Source organism: Camelus bactrianus, chromosome 5 (genome assembly GCF_048773025.1).
Source record: "Camelus bactrianus isolate YW-2024 breed Bactrian camel chromosome 5, ASM4877302v1, whole genome shotgun sequence".
Lineage (NCBI taxonomy): Eukaryota > Metazoa > Chordata > Mammalia > Artiodactyla > Camelidae > Camelus > Camelus bactrianus.
The window spans coordinates 52,129,657-52,148,395 of NC_133543.1; the positions used below are offsets into that span (position 1 = coordinate 52,129,657).

The 18,739-nt window shown below is 39.6% G+C and overlaps 1 protein-coding gene across 2 annotated transcripts in view; it reads left to right on the forward strand.

The window, feature by feature from the left end:
- The window catches only part of MYO3B (myosin IIIB), a 346,597-nt gene that overhangs the window by 140,108 nt on the left and 187,750 nt on the right, over window positions 1-18,739 (forward strand). For both annotated transcript variants that reach the window (XM_074363854.1, XM_074363855.1), the window contains exons 10-16: window positions 7,451-7,547; window positions 8,514-8,630; window positions 9,163-9,267; window positions 11,614-11,697; window positions 12,533-12,735; window positions 16,984-17,082; window positions 17,419-17,533. In XM_074363854.1, coding sequence (XP_074219955.1) covers window positions 7,451-7,547; window positions 8,514-8,630; window positions 9,163-9,267; window positions 11,614-11,697; window positions 12,533-12,735; window positions 16,984-17,082; window positions 17,419-17,533 — 820 coding nt within the window. The remainder of the gene's footprint in view (window positions 1-7,450; window positions 7,548-8,513; window positions 8,631-9,162; window positions 9,268-11,613; window positions 11,698-12,532; window positions 12,736-16,983; window positions 17,083-17,418; window positions 17,534-18,739) is intronic.

Genomic DNA, 18,739 nt, shown 5'->3' on the forward strand with positions numbered 1-18,739 from the left:
AGAGAAAGCAAATACTGTAGGCTTCTTCAGGCTGGAGACTGGCTTGGGTGGACGTGATGGGTACACAAGGGGGCAAGAGAATCAGAGTGAGTAGGACAGTACCCATCTTTTTTGGAGTATGGAGGACAGTGAAGCCAGAAGTGGCTTATTGACTTTGAGTCCAGGTCTGAGTCAGGGGACTGGCTGTCACAGTGAAGATAGAGCAGATTCAGTGAGAGGATGGTAAGAAAAGAGATTGTAGAATGGAGACCTTGGGAACTTTTGAGAGATGATTGGGAAGTAGTCATAGCTGAACATGTGGTCAACTTCAGTGGAGTAGAATTAAAAGTTTTTAAAGAATTGACAAGAATAACCCTGGGATCAGAATTAACAAAGTGATTGGCAGGGTATGGGAAAACCAAAGACTGGTGTCAGGGGAAGGGGTAGAGAGAAAGGAAAATGGCGGCAAGTGCTGGAGAAGATGATACGAGAGGGTGACATATACTTTTTTAAAAGGGAGAAATTGGTTAGGGAGGACAGTGGATGGAAAAAAGCAGAGGGGAGCAGGGAGGGTGTGCTCTTCCCTACCCCCTCACCGTGAGCCGATGGAAAGTGGAGCTGGAGCAGGAATGTTGTAGGGAAATGGTCCACTTCAGCTATGATGAGGAGATAAATGAATATTCAGGAATAAGGCTAGGAACCCTGGGGAGCTTGCTCACTGACAGGGCAGAGCTGTGCCTTGTACAGAGAAAGGCTTGAATGGTGCGGCCCCATCTCATGTCTCCTGGGTCTAAACATTTGAGCTCTCTGAATGGTGCAGTTATTTTGGAAAGCCAGACTATGATCTGTTCCCATTTCACATTAGGTGTATGAAGTACCTATAGAGAGGTAGCATTGTACTATTTGAGATTTGATACCGTTTCCTGATGCTGATTAGAGTGTATGAGTGAAACCATTGTTTTCTCCAGTAATTTATAATTTTGCTATAGCATATAATTTTACTATAGCAAAAATGCCATAGCATTTATAATTTTGCATAGCATAGCATCGATTCAGGTACAGTAGAGTGGTTATGCATCCAAGGTTTACTCTCTCAAAGGAGATTAAATAGCCCTAATATTCTGTGAACAATAGTGTGGGGCTATATTTTTACTTAACCTGTCAGGGATGCTTTTAAACAATTTGGCCATTTCCTTTACGTCATCTCCCATTTCTTTGACTTCCAAAAGGACTTTTCCCCCTTTTTGTAAAGCAGTCAGTTTTGCAAATCCCTGAATTAATATCATCTGGCATGTCGTGTCACCATCAAAATGCAGAGAAGTAGACATGAAAGTGTGCTTAAAAAAAAAAACTTTGCAAGAGTTAGTGGGAGAAGAGCAAAACCACTGTCTGGAATGGGAGTTGAGGCAGGGAAGGCGATGTGTTGACTGTGCTGTGACCTTCCAGCCTCCCATCAGGGACTCAACTTTGAGCCCCAGAAAAATTGCAAGATCCAGCATGTCGTTTGTTCACTTGCAGGTGGCTTGGGACTAGCTGAAACCACAAATGTCAAACCCTCAAATGTCAAGGGTCTACTACCAAGAATTACTTGGTGTAAGAATTAAGTTGCTGATTGTTTCCTGCTTTATTTAATGGATTTTGATTCTACCCTCGCAGTTTGCCTGAGGCTGATTGAAACAATGACCTCAGCTTTTCTGATTTCTTTTCAACCAACTGCAGTGACCTTTAAAAACAGATTTGTCACTGCTTAACTGCTGAGCTTTCCCCAGTAAGTCTTGCTCACTCCTTCTTTTACCTGGAAACATGGGCATGCATGCGTGCACACACACACATAACCCTCCTCTCCATACATACACATCATATTATGTACTTTGGTTCTTGAGCTCCTGTGTAAATAAATGAATGACTTCTGGATGATAACTTAATCAGTGCTGAAGATGCTTGACATATAGGAGGTTAAGGATTTTCTTGTTTTCCTAACAGATAAATAAATCCACACTCTGATATAATTAGTATATGCTATCTTTTTCTCTATCTATAACTGAGTGAATGAATGAATATCTAATTTTCTGCTGGTGTCACTGATTCTTGCTTCCTAGAGAAGGTGGCTATATCAAATACAGTTTAATATAATTGATAAGATGCTGTTTATGGGAATTCTGGCCAAAACCTTGCTTAGGTGAAAAAACAGGTGGATACTATAAAGATTTCCACCCAAATAATTCTTGCATTTTTTAATCTATGTATTATAATGTTTTTTTTTGATAGATATAAACTTAAATTCCAGGTCAAGATAGAGCTTGCATAGTTAAAGTTATCTAGGTGACTTCATTCATATTTGACTCTCAGTAGAATGGTATTACACCTACCTAGGTGGTCTGCCATTATTTTTCTCACACTAGTTCCATGATTATACAATTATAGGCAAAAGTTTCTCTTTCTTCCACTTTGTTATCAAAGGGTATACTGAAATGGAAATAATGATTTGGAAGAAATCTTTAACATGATTAACTTTGTTGGAGTGATAGTACTCTATCCCCAATTTTGAGTAACATTTTCGTTACTGTACAGAAACCATTGGGTGTGGAGTTAAGGGAATGGTTCCTGTAATCTATCCAGCTTGTCAGCTTGTCCCTGAGCTTTTTACATGGCCAGAGAAGCCTTTGTCTTAGACTCTTGAGGATCACCACCTTTGAGCCTGGAACCTCTCTCTTACTCCTTTTCTTCTCTACCCCCTTTTTCTCCACCCCCAACAGATTTTACTTACTTATTTGGAATCTGGTGGGAGTGTTAGTCATTTTCCACTCCTTCCAGTTCCACTCTGATCCTGAGTGTGAAGGAGCAGAGGTAGAGGCGGCCTTTCAATGGTCCTCCTGCCACAGGATGACTGTCTAAAAGACCATCAGGCATTTCTCAGTGCAGAGTTTAACTTCTCACTAGTGCATCCTCTGTCATTATTAAGCTAAAAGATTTGTTTCCTTCCCATCCTTGAGTTTCAGTTTAGAGGGCTTCCTTCTATTGCTTTGTTCTTCAACACAGTGGCAGGTGAAGGGGAGAATGCATCCTGCCACACCTATGTGAAGCACCTGCAGCCCATTTAGACCTGACTACATGAAAGTTACTGCTTCCACAGGCATACTTGATGGACAGGAACAGGCTAAGGGACTAAGGAGTCACTTTTGGGCAAAATATGTAATATTTGTCAATATTATTCATAGGGCCAGCAGCTCAAACAAAGGAGTCTGCAGGCCCAGTGATGAGATATTAAAGAGAATTCACAGAAATGGTTTTAACCACAATGCAGGTATAGAGATTAAACTATAGTGAAGGCAACAGCACTTTAGGAATTCATTCCCCCAGTGTCTGAACCAGCTTGATACCCTCTGCAGCTTCTTTGCTACTCATGCCCTGGGCCTAGGACATTCCCCTAATCTTCCCACCCTCTGTCTCATCAGTCCCACTGTTACTTTAGGGGAACTCCCAGCCTCTGCTTCTGGCTCTGTCTTACGCACTCTTCAGATCCAGTTCTTACTCTCCACCCATTTCCCTGGACTTGAATGTTTCAGACTTGCCCTCATTCCCACCTTATTTGAATAAGGGGCTCAGACACAAGTTCCCCCCTTTAGTGATCCCTTAATCCTTATGTCAACCCTACTCACCACCACCTCCCCACACCACACCAAATCCAAACTCCAGGAACCAGCCCAGGCTAGAGCTTTGAGTCTCATTCTCTCTAAGCTTTAGCCCCCAAATTCCACTCATCTGGGAAGCCAGGCTTGGCAGACAGCATACTTAAGACTTCAAGAAAACAAATAGGAAATCTAGCAAAAAGCAGTGTAGACTCTGTTGGAATTAGAAAATGTCTTCTAAATCATTAAAACTGTTAATACCTTACCATATACTCTTGATTTAATAGAATGCCTTTTGCTTATCCATCCATTTATCTATCTCTCCATTCCCCTAAGCTTTGGAATACTTAATCCAAGTACCTTTTAGTTGGAAATTTGTCATTTTCATATTAAACAGTGAATTCTTCAGCCAAAATGATATATTATGTAGATGCTATTCTCAAGTAAGGCACTAGGTGGAGCTTGTGAATTTAAAGAAAATTCAAGTTGATAATTACTAGTGACAACAAATCATTTAACTGAAAAAAACTAAAAAATTTAAGCCAGATTTATTTTGATTAATTTTACAAAAATAAATATAAAACAATGTAACACTTTTTAGAAGTATACATAATCTAAGATAATGTAAATAAAAATGTAAAAATTAGAATAAATAATTTTTTCTCTTCATTCTCTCCGAAACCCATAGCCAAAGCAGGAAAATGAAACAGGCAGTAGTTTCAAAAGAAGACTAGTTGGGGAAGACAGAAATAGGGCTAACATACATTTTTCCTCTGGTTGAGAAAATGAAGTGGTCTTTATCATAGCAAAAAGACCTTGCGTTTACATCAACTTCTAGACTGCCAGTTTCAATTTTGGGAGCAAATAATTCTAGAGAATTTGATTGCTTGTACACATGGGAAGAGGTCATACATTGCTAATAATACCAGGCAAAATATTCTAAAAGTTGTTTGTTTATTGGAGATTTTTATGAGAATCAAGCTCAGATTTGCATACAGCATCGGCATGATTTCTGGAGGTTAAATCTGAGATAGACAGATTAGCATGCAAACAATCTGCTTCAGGGTTCAGAAGATAACAGTTTTGATCCTGGTGGTATTGCATTGTACATGTTCACAGCTGAAGTTATAACTTTCTAATGGAGTTTATTTATTTGTGATGTTGCAAATGAGGTGAGTTTTGTCAGTGCTTCCGTTTTTAGTTGGCTGAAAAAATGTCATCTAGCATGAAACCTGACATCCCGATACACAGTTCAGGCTGCCTTTATGTCCAGGACAGGAGTTACTGGAAGAAAACAAAAAATCCCTGGGAAACTTGCCACTGGTTCAGTAGTATTTTGAATTCTGATTTCCCCAAACTGCCTGTTACCATGTACTTCTCAGAGTACCCTGCATTCTGTCCAAGGTATTTAGCTGCATTCAGTGTAGAGACAGAGTAGAGTGTTTACTCCATCTTGACTGAAACCAAAGCTGTGGATAATTTTTTAGATTCCTGACTTTCTTTGCTGAAACATGCTTGAAATAAAGTCTAACATAGCCTAGTTCATATAAGTGCAAGATATAAATTTAGGAAGGAGATAAACTAGCTGAATTTAATATGACGAGAATTTAATTAATTTATTAAAAATCTGTTGGCAATATTTTGTTTTGTGATGAACTTCAAGGGGAAAAAATGCTTAGGTTGTATATGAAGAGGATTTGGCCAGAAATATATACTCAACTGCTGTTTTATTTAGCAAAGTGGCTAGATAGAAGCAGTTCTGAGTTTTTATTAAAATCTGTATTTCAAACCAGTCTGATTTTTCTTTGACATCACCAATATGTTAGAACACAGATGAATAAACTGTTCTGTTTAATAATAATTTTTAAATGCTTAGGTTATAAATTTGATGTTATTGAGTAAAATTAAGCTTCATCTACTTTGGACCTTTGTATGAATTAGCAGCAGAACTGGTTTTAGCACTAGAGGTGACTAATACCATGCTTCAAATACTCCTTCTTCGAATCTATAAATAATAAGGGTTAGGAAGTAACATATAATTTAATGTACAGGAGGAGAAAAAAAGTCAGTGTTTTCTTTGCCCATTTCCTTTGTAGGAATATGCAGAGCTCTTGAGTCTGCTTCTTCCTTTTTAATCTACTTTTGTGAAATGTGTGTAGCAAGGGATAGTGTGTATATCAGGATGCCATGACTCCCACATGATACCTACAGCAAAACGTAAAGCCAGCCTCTAGGACCTGACAAGATAGTCCAGTATCCTCTAAAGCTGTAATGATGGTGGCATAAAAGGTGATATGGAAGAACCATGCAGTGATGCTTCTCGACTGAAGAATTTACAGTACCTGGGAGGACATTTCACATGTGATTTTTATTTAGTTAATGTGATTCTGAGTACTGTGTGAATTGTGCAAATTGTTGATTCCAAATTTTGAAAAGGACATAAGAATATTATTTGGTACATTTTTTCCAATCCCTTTGCATTTTTATATTCATGACTGTATTTGGGGATGTATAAACCACCTATAAGATAGACTAGTCAGAAGTAATTCTATTTATAGATGAATAAAACTGAGATGCTGGCTGTTAAGGGATTTTTGAGTTGCTCACACCACATTATTCACTGCCCTGAAACTAGGACCCAGAGCTCTTAACTTCAGGGCCAGTACTTTCCCCTTTCACCACACTGCATAGTGATTAGTTTATGAAGAGAACTGTGGGAAGGCCTACTTTGACTTTGAATTAATGTCATACCTTATAGAACTACATTTTAGTATGCCAAAGGGATTGGTATTGATTGCCAACCAAGTTTTTCCAGCACCCCTCCAAGTGAAAATCTCACATATATACACAACAGGATCCGCATAAAGATATTGAGTGCTGCTTTGTTTCTAATAGCAAAAAACTGCAATTGGCCAAAATGTTGGTCAGCATAAGACTGGATAAGTAAATTGGTACATATTTATATGATGTAATATTACCCAGTGTTTAAAGTGACACTCACTTGCTCACTCATTCTCCATCTCTCTCTCCTTGTCCCCCACATGTATGTGTGTGTGTGTGTGTGTGTGTGTGTGTGTGTATCCCTCTCACCTTTTATGCCCACCATCATCACAGCTTTGGGGAGATACATACATATATATGGGATGGGGAATCATGATGTTGAATGGAAAAAGAGTAAGTTTGTATAATGAAACCAACAATATGATACCATTTTTATAATTAAACATACAAAATCTGTATATTGTTCATGGGTGCCTATACGTGTATGACTAACATTTTAAAGTAGACTGGAAGGATAACCCCAAATAGTTGTCACTCAGGAAAGGGGACGGAACATGGATCACAAAGGGATTTCAAATGAGCAAATAAAATAAAATGTGAGCATTTGTCAATTTGTTGGTATTTGCTATATTACTCTCTGAAGTTTTCTGTAGTTTAAAAAATTTCTCAGGGGTGGTGCTGGGGAAGGTGTTGGGGGATAGTGTGAGGGGACCTGAAGGGAGGTACCCTAGTGAAAACTACACGCCTGACACTGAACAGAAAAAAATATGAGGAAGTGCTGTGGTTGGCATTTAAGTAAAGCAGATAGAAGTATTAGATGGGCCCACCTGGTCATTCTCCTCACTGCAGTGGAAGCCTGAGCTCTGGAGCAGCCCTTACCCCCGGGAGCCCGACAGTGATGGGGGAGAGCTGGAAACCCGGACTAGACTTGTTCTTCCCATCCCCTTCTCTGAAGTCTCTGAACATGTCATGTGTAAGACTGTGAATGAATCGTTCTTGTTGCCTACTTTCTGCTGCATTGTTTACTGCCTTAGTGCTAATGTTCTCTGGATAAACTCTAGGCACGAGAGGATGCATACCAGACGACCCTATCGTGTGGAAGATGCTGAAAAATACTGCCTTGAGGATGATTTGGTCAATCTAGAGGTTCTGGATGAGGTAATAAATATTTAGTAGATAATTTTCACATTTGTTTCACATGAACGGTTTGACTTTGCTGTTGTAGACCATATTCCCCTAAGGTCACTTGAAACTTTAATTGGTTGTATAGCCTTGGGGTGAAGCTTGAGGACCATTTCGTTGCTGTGACTATGATCTTGTGTTGTATTCATGTATAGTCCCCAGAATGTCTTAAATAGTGAAGAGAAAAGGATTTGGATTTTTCCAACAAGGACCTTTATATTGTAGGCCTAAATGATGTATTATGTCAGCTCAAATTGTTTTCTGTTTATAGAAAAGTGCAACTTAACCCTTAAATTAAGATAGTTGTTTGTTCTTCATAAAGAGGAGCTTCATTTAGGGAAATAGTGGAGTTAATATAGCTTGAATTCTAAATTTGAAAACTATGATAATCCCCATTTAAAATATGCATGTTTAATAGAGCTGTTAATTGCACTGGACCTGCTTCTGCTGATTCTAACTCTGGGGACCCTTAACTACAATGCATGAATTGCTAAAGTATAATATAAAAGTGTTCAATTCTGTATTTCCACCACATAAATTTTAAGTGCAATGCTTTGAGAAATGAAGTTACAATTTGTCTTTATCAATAGGAATGACCTATTAAATCAAATTCTAAATAGAACATTTTGATTGAATGAGACAGTTTTTTTGTCATACAAATAAAATCTTTGTTGGATATCTCAATGTCTTTTAGCAAGTCCTAAGTGGGCCTAATTCTTTTAGCATATTCACAATTTTTTCTTCTTTCAAGGCAAATATCTGCATTTAGTATCTTTAGGGTCCTAATGATTAGGATCCTAATCAATAGGGTTTGATTTAAATTGACTGTTTTAATCTTTTAGAGAAAAATATTTTTGTACAAATAAATTTGTTGTTATTTTTAGAATCTCTCCCTTGACTGGAAATAATGTTTACTCTCAACACTGTTTATCCTCTTCTTAGGATACAATTATTCATCAGTTGCAGAAGCGTTATGTGGACTTACTGATTTATACATATGTTGGAGACATCTTAATTGCCGTAAACCCCTTCCAGAATCTAAGCATATACTCTCCACAGGTAAGGGATGTTTTAAGAGCATGTTGTCCTTCAAAGGAAATTTGAAACCTCAAGGGAAAATGAAAAGGGGGGAAAAGTGAAAATAAAATTATGTCATCCTAAGGGTGTACATACCCCAGACTGCAGGTAATAATGCAACACAGATGGAATTCTTACATTTTGGGAGGAACTTTTTAAAGTATGATGTAGCAATAATAGCTCACATTCACTCAGTGCTTACTGTATACCAGGCACTGGTTTTGATTGTTTGAGAACAGCACCTTGTTTATTTCTCACAACCCTGTGTGACAGGTACTATTATGAAGCCTATTTGGCAGGTGAGGAGACTCAGTGCAGTGAAGTTAACTCCCTTGCACAAGTTTCTGAAGCCAGTAAGTGAAGAGCTGGGATTTGAACTGAGGCCTGTAGACTCCCGAGCCTCTGCTCTATAGCCTCCTTGATGCCTCCTAATTCCTCTAATAAAAGACAAAGCCTTGGTTTTGTGGGCAACAGGCACAACACCGGGAGAACGTTTTAAATTAATTTTTTTCAGTTTTCCAGACTTTATCATGGAGTCAAACGTGCCTCAAATCCCCCCCACATATTTGCATCGGCAGATGCTGCTTACCAGTGCATGGTCACTTTCAACAAAGACCAGGTAAGAACTGTCCATCCTTTCTTACCAAGTCCCACAAGAGGATGTGTTCTGTCCTCCTCTGCAGCACCTAAGTCTTCATAAAAACTTTCCATTCTGATTGCTGGTGCTGACTCTAGGAAACAGTAGTTCAGTGGAGCAGGAACAGTGATAAAGCCAGAGTAGCCAGAGAATGTGAAAACCCTTTTCAAGAAATGTGAAACATTCATATCAAGAACAATCATTTTTCCTGGTAAAACATAATAAGGATTCTAGTTTGAATATGAGAACAGAGCTAACACAAACCTGATGACATGGCAGTGACTGTAATAAAAACAGGATATAAAATGATATAAATGAAATTCTTTCCTATTAAGGTCTCAGAAATTTCATGGTCCAGTCCTTTTTGCACACAGGTTGACAGTGGTCATACACCACACCATTTAACTACTGAGAAGTTATGATGGATTGGTGAAGACTGAACATATCTTAAACTCAGTGCTAGTTAAACACAAAACTTAGCATTCATTTTAACTTTCTGGACCTCCGATTCACAGCGGTGGGATATCCAACCTTTGGCCCTTCATTTACTTTCATTATGTATATTTTCCCTGTGTCTTTATTCTGTTTGAAATAGAAACAATCTAATTTGGTGAGATAATTTTATGAGAGAATCTGTGTATGTATATTTCCTGAGACCTGTCAAGTCCCAGCTTTGGATTTGTTGAGGAATAGATGAAATTACAATAGTGCAAGTTACAAAATGGAGTATATGGATTCACTATGGGTTTGGAACTTGGCTTCTCCAAATTCTTACCTTTCCAAGAGACTTGTGAAACGTCCATAGAATTCATAGAGGGGAAGTAAATGAAGGGAGATGTACGTGTTTCTCAAGTTAAGAAGTTACCCCACTGTGTTATCTTTTTTCTGACACTGCTTCTGACACCAAATATTGTATCTTTTCCAACACCAGCCAATTCCCCAACTCTCTGACACTAGGTGAATGTCTAGTGATTCAATTCCATTCAATTCTGACACTACCTATCCAGAGTTAGCACAGACCGCACAGGTTCAAAATTCAGTCCCACAAGACCACCCCCACTTCAGATGCCAGCTATAAATTGGATACCCTGTTTACCCACACTTCTGCCTGGCTGGCTATAAATTCGGGGATTCCCACAATCCCCTCAGGTTTGATAATTCACTAGAATGACTCATAGAACTCAGGAAAACACCTTACTTATGTTTACTGATTTCTTTTTTTTATAAAGAATACAACTCAGAAACAGCCAAATGGAAGAGATACATAGGACAAGATGTAGCGGGGGAAATGGTACAAAGCTTCCATGCCTTAAACTCTCTGAATCTTGTTGTTCAAGACTTTTTATGACTTAAGTCAATCTAGCCTCTCACTTCTCCCCAGAAGTTGGGAAGGTGGGGCTGGAAGTTCCCACTCTCTAATCATGTATTTGGTCTTTTTGGTGACTGGCCCCCATCTGGAAGCTATCTTGGGCTCCACCTTGAACCACTTGGTTAGCAGGTTAGTTTGGTTGAAAGGGACTTGTTTGTGAATAACAAAGGATGTTCCATCACTCTTATCACTCAGGAAATTCCAAGGGTTTTAGGAGCTCAGTGCCAGGAACCAAAGACCAAATATATGTTTTTTATTATACCACTTCCACTAATCTCCTTTATATGTAAAGAGCTCCTAGAAATAAATGATAAAAAGACAGCTAATATTTTTTAAAAGGTCAAATATATGGACTGATCACCAAAAAAAGGAAATACAAATTTTCTTTAAAAAACTTTAATATATGACAAGATGCCCAGTCTCACTCATAATAAAAACAATACAAATTAAAACTGAGATACAATGTTTTTGCCTATCAGATTGGCAAAAATCCAACATACCCAGCTGGTGAGGCTGTAAGAGAACAGGCACTTTCTTATATTGATACAGTCCTTAGGAAAGCAATTTGGTACTATCTGTCAGATTTATGAATGTGTTTACCTTTTGGTCCAACAACCCCATTTCTAGCAATTTATTCTACAAATGGACCTACATATAAATATAATGGCTTACTTATAGGGTTATTCATTGCAGTATTCTTTGTAATGATGTAAAGAAATACTCAAGTGTCCATCAGTGTAGGGCTGGTTAAATAGACTCTGCTACATCTGTACAAGGGAACAAGGGACTGAGAGATTGAAGATGCTCTCAATGTACTAAAATGGAAAGATTCCTAAGAGATGATGTTCAGTGAAAAGTTAAGGCATACAGTGGTGAATGTTATATAAAAACCATTGTTGAGCACACAGGGCGTTTACTGTGCTGTGAATTCTTCACCGACACCCCATTTTCTGTGTCAGTGCATTGTCATCAGCGGAGAAAGTGGTTCTGGGAAGACGGAAAGTGCCCACCTGATTGTTCAGCATTTGACTTTCTTGGGAAAGGTATTGCCCACCTGCTTTCTGTACTGTGGCTAGAAGTCTCTGCAGAGTAACTGCATGTTTTCTAAAGGATAGAAGTACTGGTCTTTATTAGGGGTTACATAAAAACATTCCATCTTTATTATGTTTGCCTCCTGATTGATAGCTAGGCCTCTTTAAAATGTCAGCATGTCCTCCTCCTTTCACGTGGTGAGAACAGTGCCAGCACAAATTTAGTAGATTATTGGCAATTAATTTTTCATGTTCTCAATGTAATACAAACATTTAGCCATTAAGTAGTAAAAGTGGTTAAACATTAGGAACAGGATCAGGGAGAGCCACTAAGGTGATTAAAGGATTGGAAAGAGAAATCTTTGAGTGAAAGTTGAGGGAAATGGAAATTTTCAGCTTGGTGGAATGGACATGAAAGGAATGGCTTTAAAAATAGCCCAGCAGTTACTTACATGCAGAATTAGGGTATTATGTGACTAGGAATAACTTTAAGGAGTATTTTTTTTACAAATGAGGTTTATTGAATATTATAATGCTAACTGAGAAATGTTACGGGATCTCTTTATTTAAAATTCTTTCTAAATTCTTTGGGTATCTTATCTGTCAAGGGTTTTAAGAGAAGTGTGGCTGGTCATACAAACTGACCTCATCTAGCCTCATCTGATGCTTATGCACCTGGGGAGTTGCTTGTCTGAGACAACAGTGCTGGTGGTTGATGCTAATTTCCCCAAATGGAGTTTTTCCCAAAAGGATAAACATGAATTTTGTGGGCTGGGAGGGGTGCATGGCAGCTTTACTAGAGAAATGTTTCTGGAGGTTCCTCCTGACTGTTCTCTGTCTGGTACAGGCAAATAATGAGACCTTGAGAGAGAAAATTCTGCAAGTCAACTCTCTGGTGGAAGCCTTTGGAAATGCATGCACTGCCATCAATGACAACTCCAGCCGTTTTGGAAAATATCTGGAAATGATGTTTACACCAACTGGAGCTGTGATGGGGGCGAGAATCTCTGAATATCTCCTTGAAAAATCCAGAGTTATAAAACAGGCAGCGTAAGTGCACTATTTTATATCACTCTGGTTTTCCACTGCAGTGTAGACCAGGAGGCTTCAGGAATTTTAATGGCTCCATTCATCCTTGTTCTTAGCATCCCTGTCCCCCATCCCCTCCCCTAGCCTCCCCAAGAGCAAGGGATTGTTTAAGCAAAGGATAAGTGATGATTTCTAACCTAAAAGATGTTTACAAGTGGAGTACAGAGGGCTGGGCTGGGTGGGATTACTTTGGGATAAGTATGCCCATTTCTCCTGAGTTTGTTTTACCAAGTAGGGTTTAACAATATTGTACATACTTTTAAAAATCATTAAGTCCCTTAAAATTGAGCTTGCCTATAAAAAACCCCAGAATATTCCACATGTTAATTTTTTCTCTAGATTGAGAGAGGAAAAAAATATTTTGTTTTAAGAAGAGCAACATAGCAATAGTGATCAGTAGCATGGCCTGCTCTTGGTTCAGGTGCTGGCTCTGACATTTACTGTGTGACCTTGGGTATGTCACTTAACCTCTCTGTGCCTCATCTGTGATGTGAAGATGTTACTAGAGCTTATCTCAAATTGCTGTGAGGATTAGTGAGTTTGTTTATATAAACTTACTTTAAAAAGTACCTGGGTTGGTGTGTGTTATCAGAGAGTTAGCCACCTTTCCTATTATTATTAGCTGTTGCAGGACACCAGACTTCCTCAGGAGCATGGCTCCATTCATGTACTAATTGGTAATTATCTATTGAATTCCTGCTGTAGGCCAGTGCTGTGCTCCCTGCTGGGGTTGCAAGAGTAAACAAAATATGAGGTCCCCCTATTCATGGAGCTTGGAGTGGACTTGGGATGGGAGGAGGGGGTTAGATCATAAGCATTAAACAAAAAAATAAACTTAAATGCAGAACAATTGTAATAAGTACCAGGAAGCAATGTAGGGTACTATAAAGGTAAAACAGGGGAAAGGGCATCTAACCTGGTCCAGGAAGAGAGGGCTCCCTGTGTAAGAGGGTCACTAGGAGTCAGCCAGTGAAGTGGGGACAGGAGGGGTGAGGCTAAGGCCCAGTCACGCTGGGCTTTGGAACCAGGCTGAGGAACCTTATTCTAAAGGCAGTGGGAAGCCGTTTAACGTTTTCAAGAAGGGAAGTCACAAGACCCAATGTGCATTTTGAAATGATGGCTCTGGCTTCAAGGAGGCAAATGTATAGGAGGAGATGCAAGAAGTACTATTGTACTGAGACCACTAGGAGGCTGTTGTCAAATCCATGTGAGAGAGAGTGTGGCCTGGAATGAGGTGGTAGTGGTGGAGGTGGGGATGTGGAGGAGCTGATGAATCTGAGAGATCTTGTGCAACTAGGACCCATAGGACTTGTTGTAGATTAAGAACTCCAGCATCCTCTTTCATCATACCCTTGCAGACAATTAAACAAATGCACAAAAGAATAGAATCAGTCATTTTAGCTTCCCTGTGGCATCTTGATTAGTGTTTATGAGGTCCCCTGCTTCTTTCTCCCCCAGTAGGGTGATGTTCAAGTTTAGGGAGCTACCTCTGACAGAATGGAAGCTATAGTTTTCTATGTTCAAATGTCAAGTGGTCATTTACAGGATAATGTGAGGAGGGTTCCAGTCACAGCTGTATCATTTATTGTGTATGTCACTTTTTAATGTAACTATCCTTATGCCTTACTTTCCTCTTATACAAAAAGGGCATAATAAAGCCAACCTCACAGGGCTGTTATGAGAATTAAATGTGGTAATGTGTGATTTATACCAAGTATAGAATCTGAAACATAACTGATATATAATAGGCCATAATTTATTATTATTATTAAATTTAGTCAGTGTGATAGCACTGATGAGGTAAAAGAGACTGAAGACACTGAATAAGGAGAAGATAGGTCCTGTTTCTCTGACCTTTCTGGTTCTGTCCTCCTCTGGGCACATGGTAGGATTCACCTTCTTGGTACCCTGTGGCTGAATATGGTCATGTGACCAGGTCTGGCAAATGAGAGTTTAATGGAAAGACCCTCCACAAAATGGTGGCTATTTCATCTGCCCGGGCCCATGGGTGACTGTGATGGGCACAACCCCCCACCCCACCCCCGTTGGCCCTCAATAGATATGTACTCTGAGCAAGAAGTAAGCCTTTGTTGAGTTAAACCACTAAGATCTTGGGATATTTGTTACTTCAGCCAAATGTAGCCAATCCTGATATCTTCAGGCATGAAAACCTATTGAATTTATGCTGGGATTGGTTGTTGCAGGAAAAGCTCAGAAGAACTGAGAACTAGAGGTATCTGCAAAAAAACTATAGGAGGGTAAGAGCAAGATGGGTCAGCCATTGCCTGCACATTTGCCAGAGGTTAAAGAACAAGTGACAGTCATGCTGGGCACACCAGTTCAGAGAGCCCTGTAAAGGCTTTCTGCCTCAGTGAGTGGTGCTACCACCACCGGATGCCCAGATTAGAAACCCAGGAGGCAGCCTCCAGGTAGCTTTCCCTCCCCACCCTCATTCATTCTATCAGAACATTCTTTCAGTTGTTTTTCCAAAATATGTCTTTCAGCTTCCTCTTGTTCTCCATCATCACTGCCATTACCCTGTTTAAGCCACTCGCTCTCTCACCTAGCACTCCTAATTGGTCTCCTCACATCCGTCTTAACTTCTTACAATTTAGTCACACATTTACAATTTAAAACACTCAAAAAATTCTAATTGTATAATAGACAGAATGCTTGTTATAGCCTGATGAGGCCGTGTGTGGGCTGGCCCTGCCCACCTGCCTGCCCATGTCTCACTAGCATTCTTTGGGTCCTACATGGATATCGTGCTCAGAGCCTTTGTGCATATGCTGCTGCTTCTCTTTGGAATACTTGTCCCCTTCTCTCTGGAGCTCCTTCCAGTCCCTTCTCTTGCTTCAAAGTTTGATTTTAGTGTTACTTCCTTTGAGTGTCCTTCCCTTGACTTGACACAAGTAGCCCTCATCCCCCAACGTTATTCATCTTTGCCCCTTGTTTGTTTCTTTCAAACTCTCGTCACAAGTTTCCTTGTTGATTCATCTAACTCCATCACTAGAAGGAAGTTCCAGAGGGCGTGAATCCTCTTAGTCCTGTATCCCTAACACCTGGTGCAGTGTCTGCCATGCTTGGCACTCAGTAAACTTATTGAGAGAACAGATGGGTGAGAAATGGCCAGTAGAGGCATCTAGAATGCAGGGCGGAGTTAAGAATGTACCAGAGGAGCTTGGACAGGGTGAATAAGTAGAGGAAGACTAAGATTTCCAGGAGACTCTGAAGAAAATAATGGGGCCCATGTCACAGGTAGGGACAAGGAGTAGAAGGAAGACAGGGTTTGTTTCCACAGAGCTAAGTGAGAATTTGCCATAATCCTGGGGCTTCAACAGAAGAGACTGTCCTCTTCCAAAAGAAAGAAAGGGAGTAGAGCAGGGCTTCTCAAACTATCTTTGCTGAAAGACTGGGTTGTTTTTTTTAATTAGTTCACAATCCATTCTGAACTAATCCATTGTGAGCTAATGCCTTCATAAAATATAACAAGCAAAATATAACAAACATCTTATCAGAAAAATGATCATACTCTTAGGTATCATGGCAATATCACTTACTATAAAATGTCTAGACATTTGCTTTCCAGTTCCTTATCTCATCATAAGCTGACCACAGTCCACAGACCACACTTTGAGCAGCCTTGATCTGAAAGAACCCTGACCAGCATGCACAGCGGGAGACCAGGGGGACTGATGCATGTCATTTTGAATTTTATTTCAAAAAAATACCAAGTTTGAGAGAGTGGAGACCTTAGTTCTGGGACCAGTTCCCCTCCCTAACTTGCTTCCTGTCTTGGGCTTCCGTAAAGTAGGGAGTTCAGCTGATCTCTCTAAACTGGGTATCGCTGTCTCTGAAGCAACACGGGCTACAAACAGAAGAGGTGTGGCACAGGTGCATAGTCATTTGGTCTGGAATAGAAAGGTCCCTAAACATGTGTAAGCTGAGCTGTTACCTATACATGTTCCATTCTCTAAGACTTCCTTCTGCATGTAGTAAACATGAGTGTTTAATAGTGCGACACTGTGGCAACTACTACACTAATCCTATCACTGTTACTATTCTGTAATTGGGATGGAACATATCTAATTGCCTGTAAATGCAAATTTGATACAGAATATTTTGCACAGAAAGGAAATGGTATGAATTATTGGGAGTAGGGAAGCCCAGAATATGTTATTAGTAATGTCCCTTCCCCCTTTCTTCCAGAGGAGAGAAAAATTTTCACATATTTTACTATATCTACGCTGGTCTTTATCACCAAAAGAAACTTTCTGAATTTAGACTTCCTGAGGAAAAGCCTCCTAGGTAAGTGTCAGGGGTTTTAGTTATTAATTTTTAATGAATATACAACTAGAAATTGATAAAACTTTTAAGGAGAGCTATTCTCCTAACTGGACACTCAGTCTCTTTAGCCGAAACACCCACAAGAAATGGCAGGAACTACATCTCCCTTTGAATTTTCTAGAAAGTTCAAAAACTCAGTTGCAGCCATTTTATTCAGCCATGTACACCATTATTTCATCACAGAATTAGACTGTAAGGGAAATGACCTTGCAAAAAAAAAATGCCCAATGATGCCCTAGTGTTTGAGATGCCATTTGCCAAGTCAGTGCTCATTCTGTTTGATCATACTCCTTGTAGGTACATAGCTGATGAAACTGGAAGGGTGATGCATGACATAACTTCCAAGGAGTCTTACAGAAGACAGTTTGAAGCAATTCAGCATTGCTTCAGGATTATAGGGTTCACTGACAAGGTAAGTGATTGTTAGAAAAGAAGGATACTCAAGTGTTAATATTCTTGGACAATGTGAGCGAAGACGTGAATGTTCTAACTTGGGGCAGGATGGTTGCTTTTCAAACACCATGCTGGTCAGGTGGGACCCAAGGACCAGAAACATTGTCGTCACCTGAGAGCTTGTTAGAAATGTGAACTCTTGGGTCTAACCAAGAATGGCTGAATCAGAATCTGCATTTTAGTAAGATGTACGGGTGAACATTAAAATAGAAGTACTGTTGTAAGTGCCATGTGCCTATGAATTGCTATCACTGTCATCAGTTCACTCCAGCTATGACAGCTGACACCAAAACAATACTGTTCTTTCCTGAGTTGGGGTTGTTCCAACCATTGAAGTGAATTGTGTAGTAGGGGTTCAGGAATATGCAGGTTTCACCCAACCCACAGAAATATATTTATACAAGTAGTTTTCCTGTGCTTCTAGACAAATTCAACCCTTTCAACTTTCTTGCAGTCACTTCCTTCTCCGTGGTGCACAGTTGCACATTATTAACTGCAGCTCTAAGTACTGTGCTGTTCTTATCACAGCAGGTACAGGATGTCTCTATTAAATATATGCCAGGGGTGACAGAAAATATTTATAACCCTAGGCTCAAATATTACTCTGTGATACATTTATGTCATAATTGCTGGGCTTCATGCCATCAATTTTGTAAAATATACAGATTCTTTTGCTTTTCCAACAAAGGAGGTGAATGATTAGGAGGTAGGTGAGAGTATTTAAATCTTCAGGGATTAGATTACAAGACACTCAAGTTACCCTGGGACAGCCACTCTGGATAAAGGATTGCTTTTGTAATCCAATGAGTATGGCCAGCCCTTTCCTCCCCAGCATGGTTGATTTTAGTCATAATAATACCTTTCTTCTTTCTAGCCAGCTGTTAATTTTCTCTGTCAGCCTCCCACAGACTTTAAACTGACAGACAGTGGAAAATCCCAAAGGTCAGGTAAAAATAGAAATATATTTCCCTTGGCTCCTCAGAAGAGAGCAATTAAACAGGTTCCAGCATTATTAAAGGACCTTCATGGTTATTAATATATAGTACTGGTTGTTATCAAAGATGCATCACCAGAAGAGTCAGTGTTTGGTGGAGAGAGTCGTAGGGCCATTTAAAGTCACCTGTGTCATGTCAGTGTGTTTAGGGACATACTTCCTTAAAAGGTT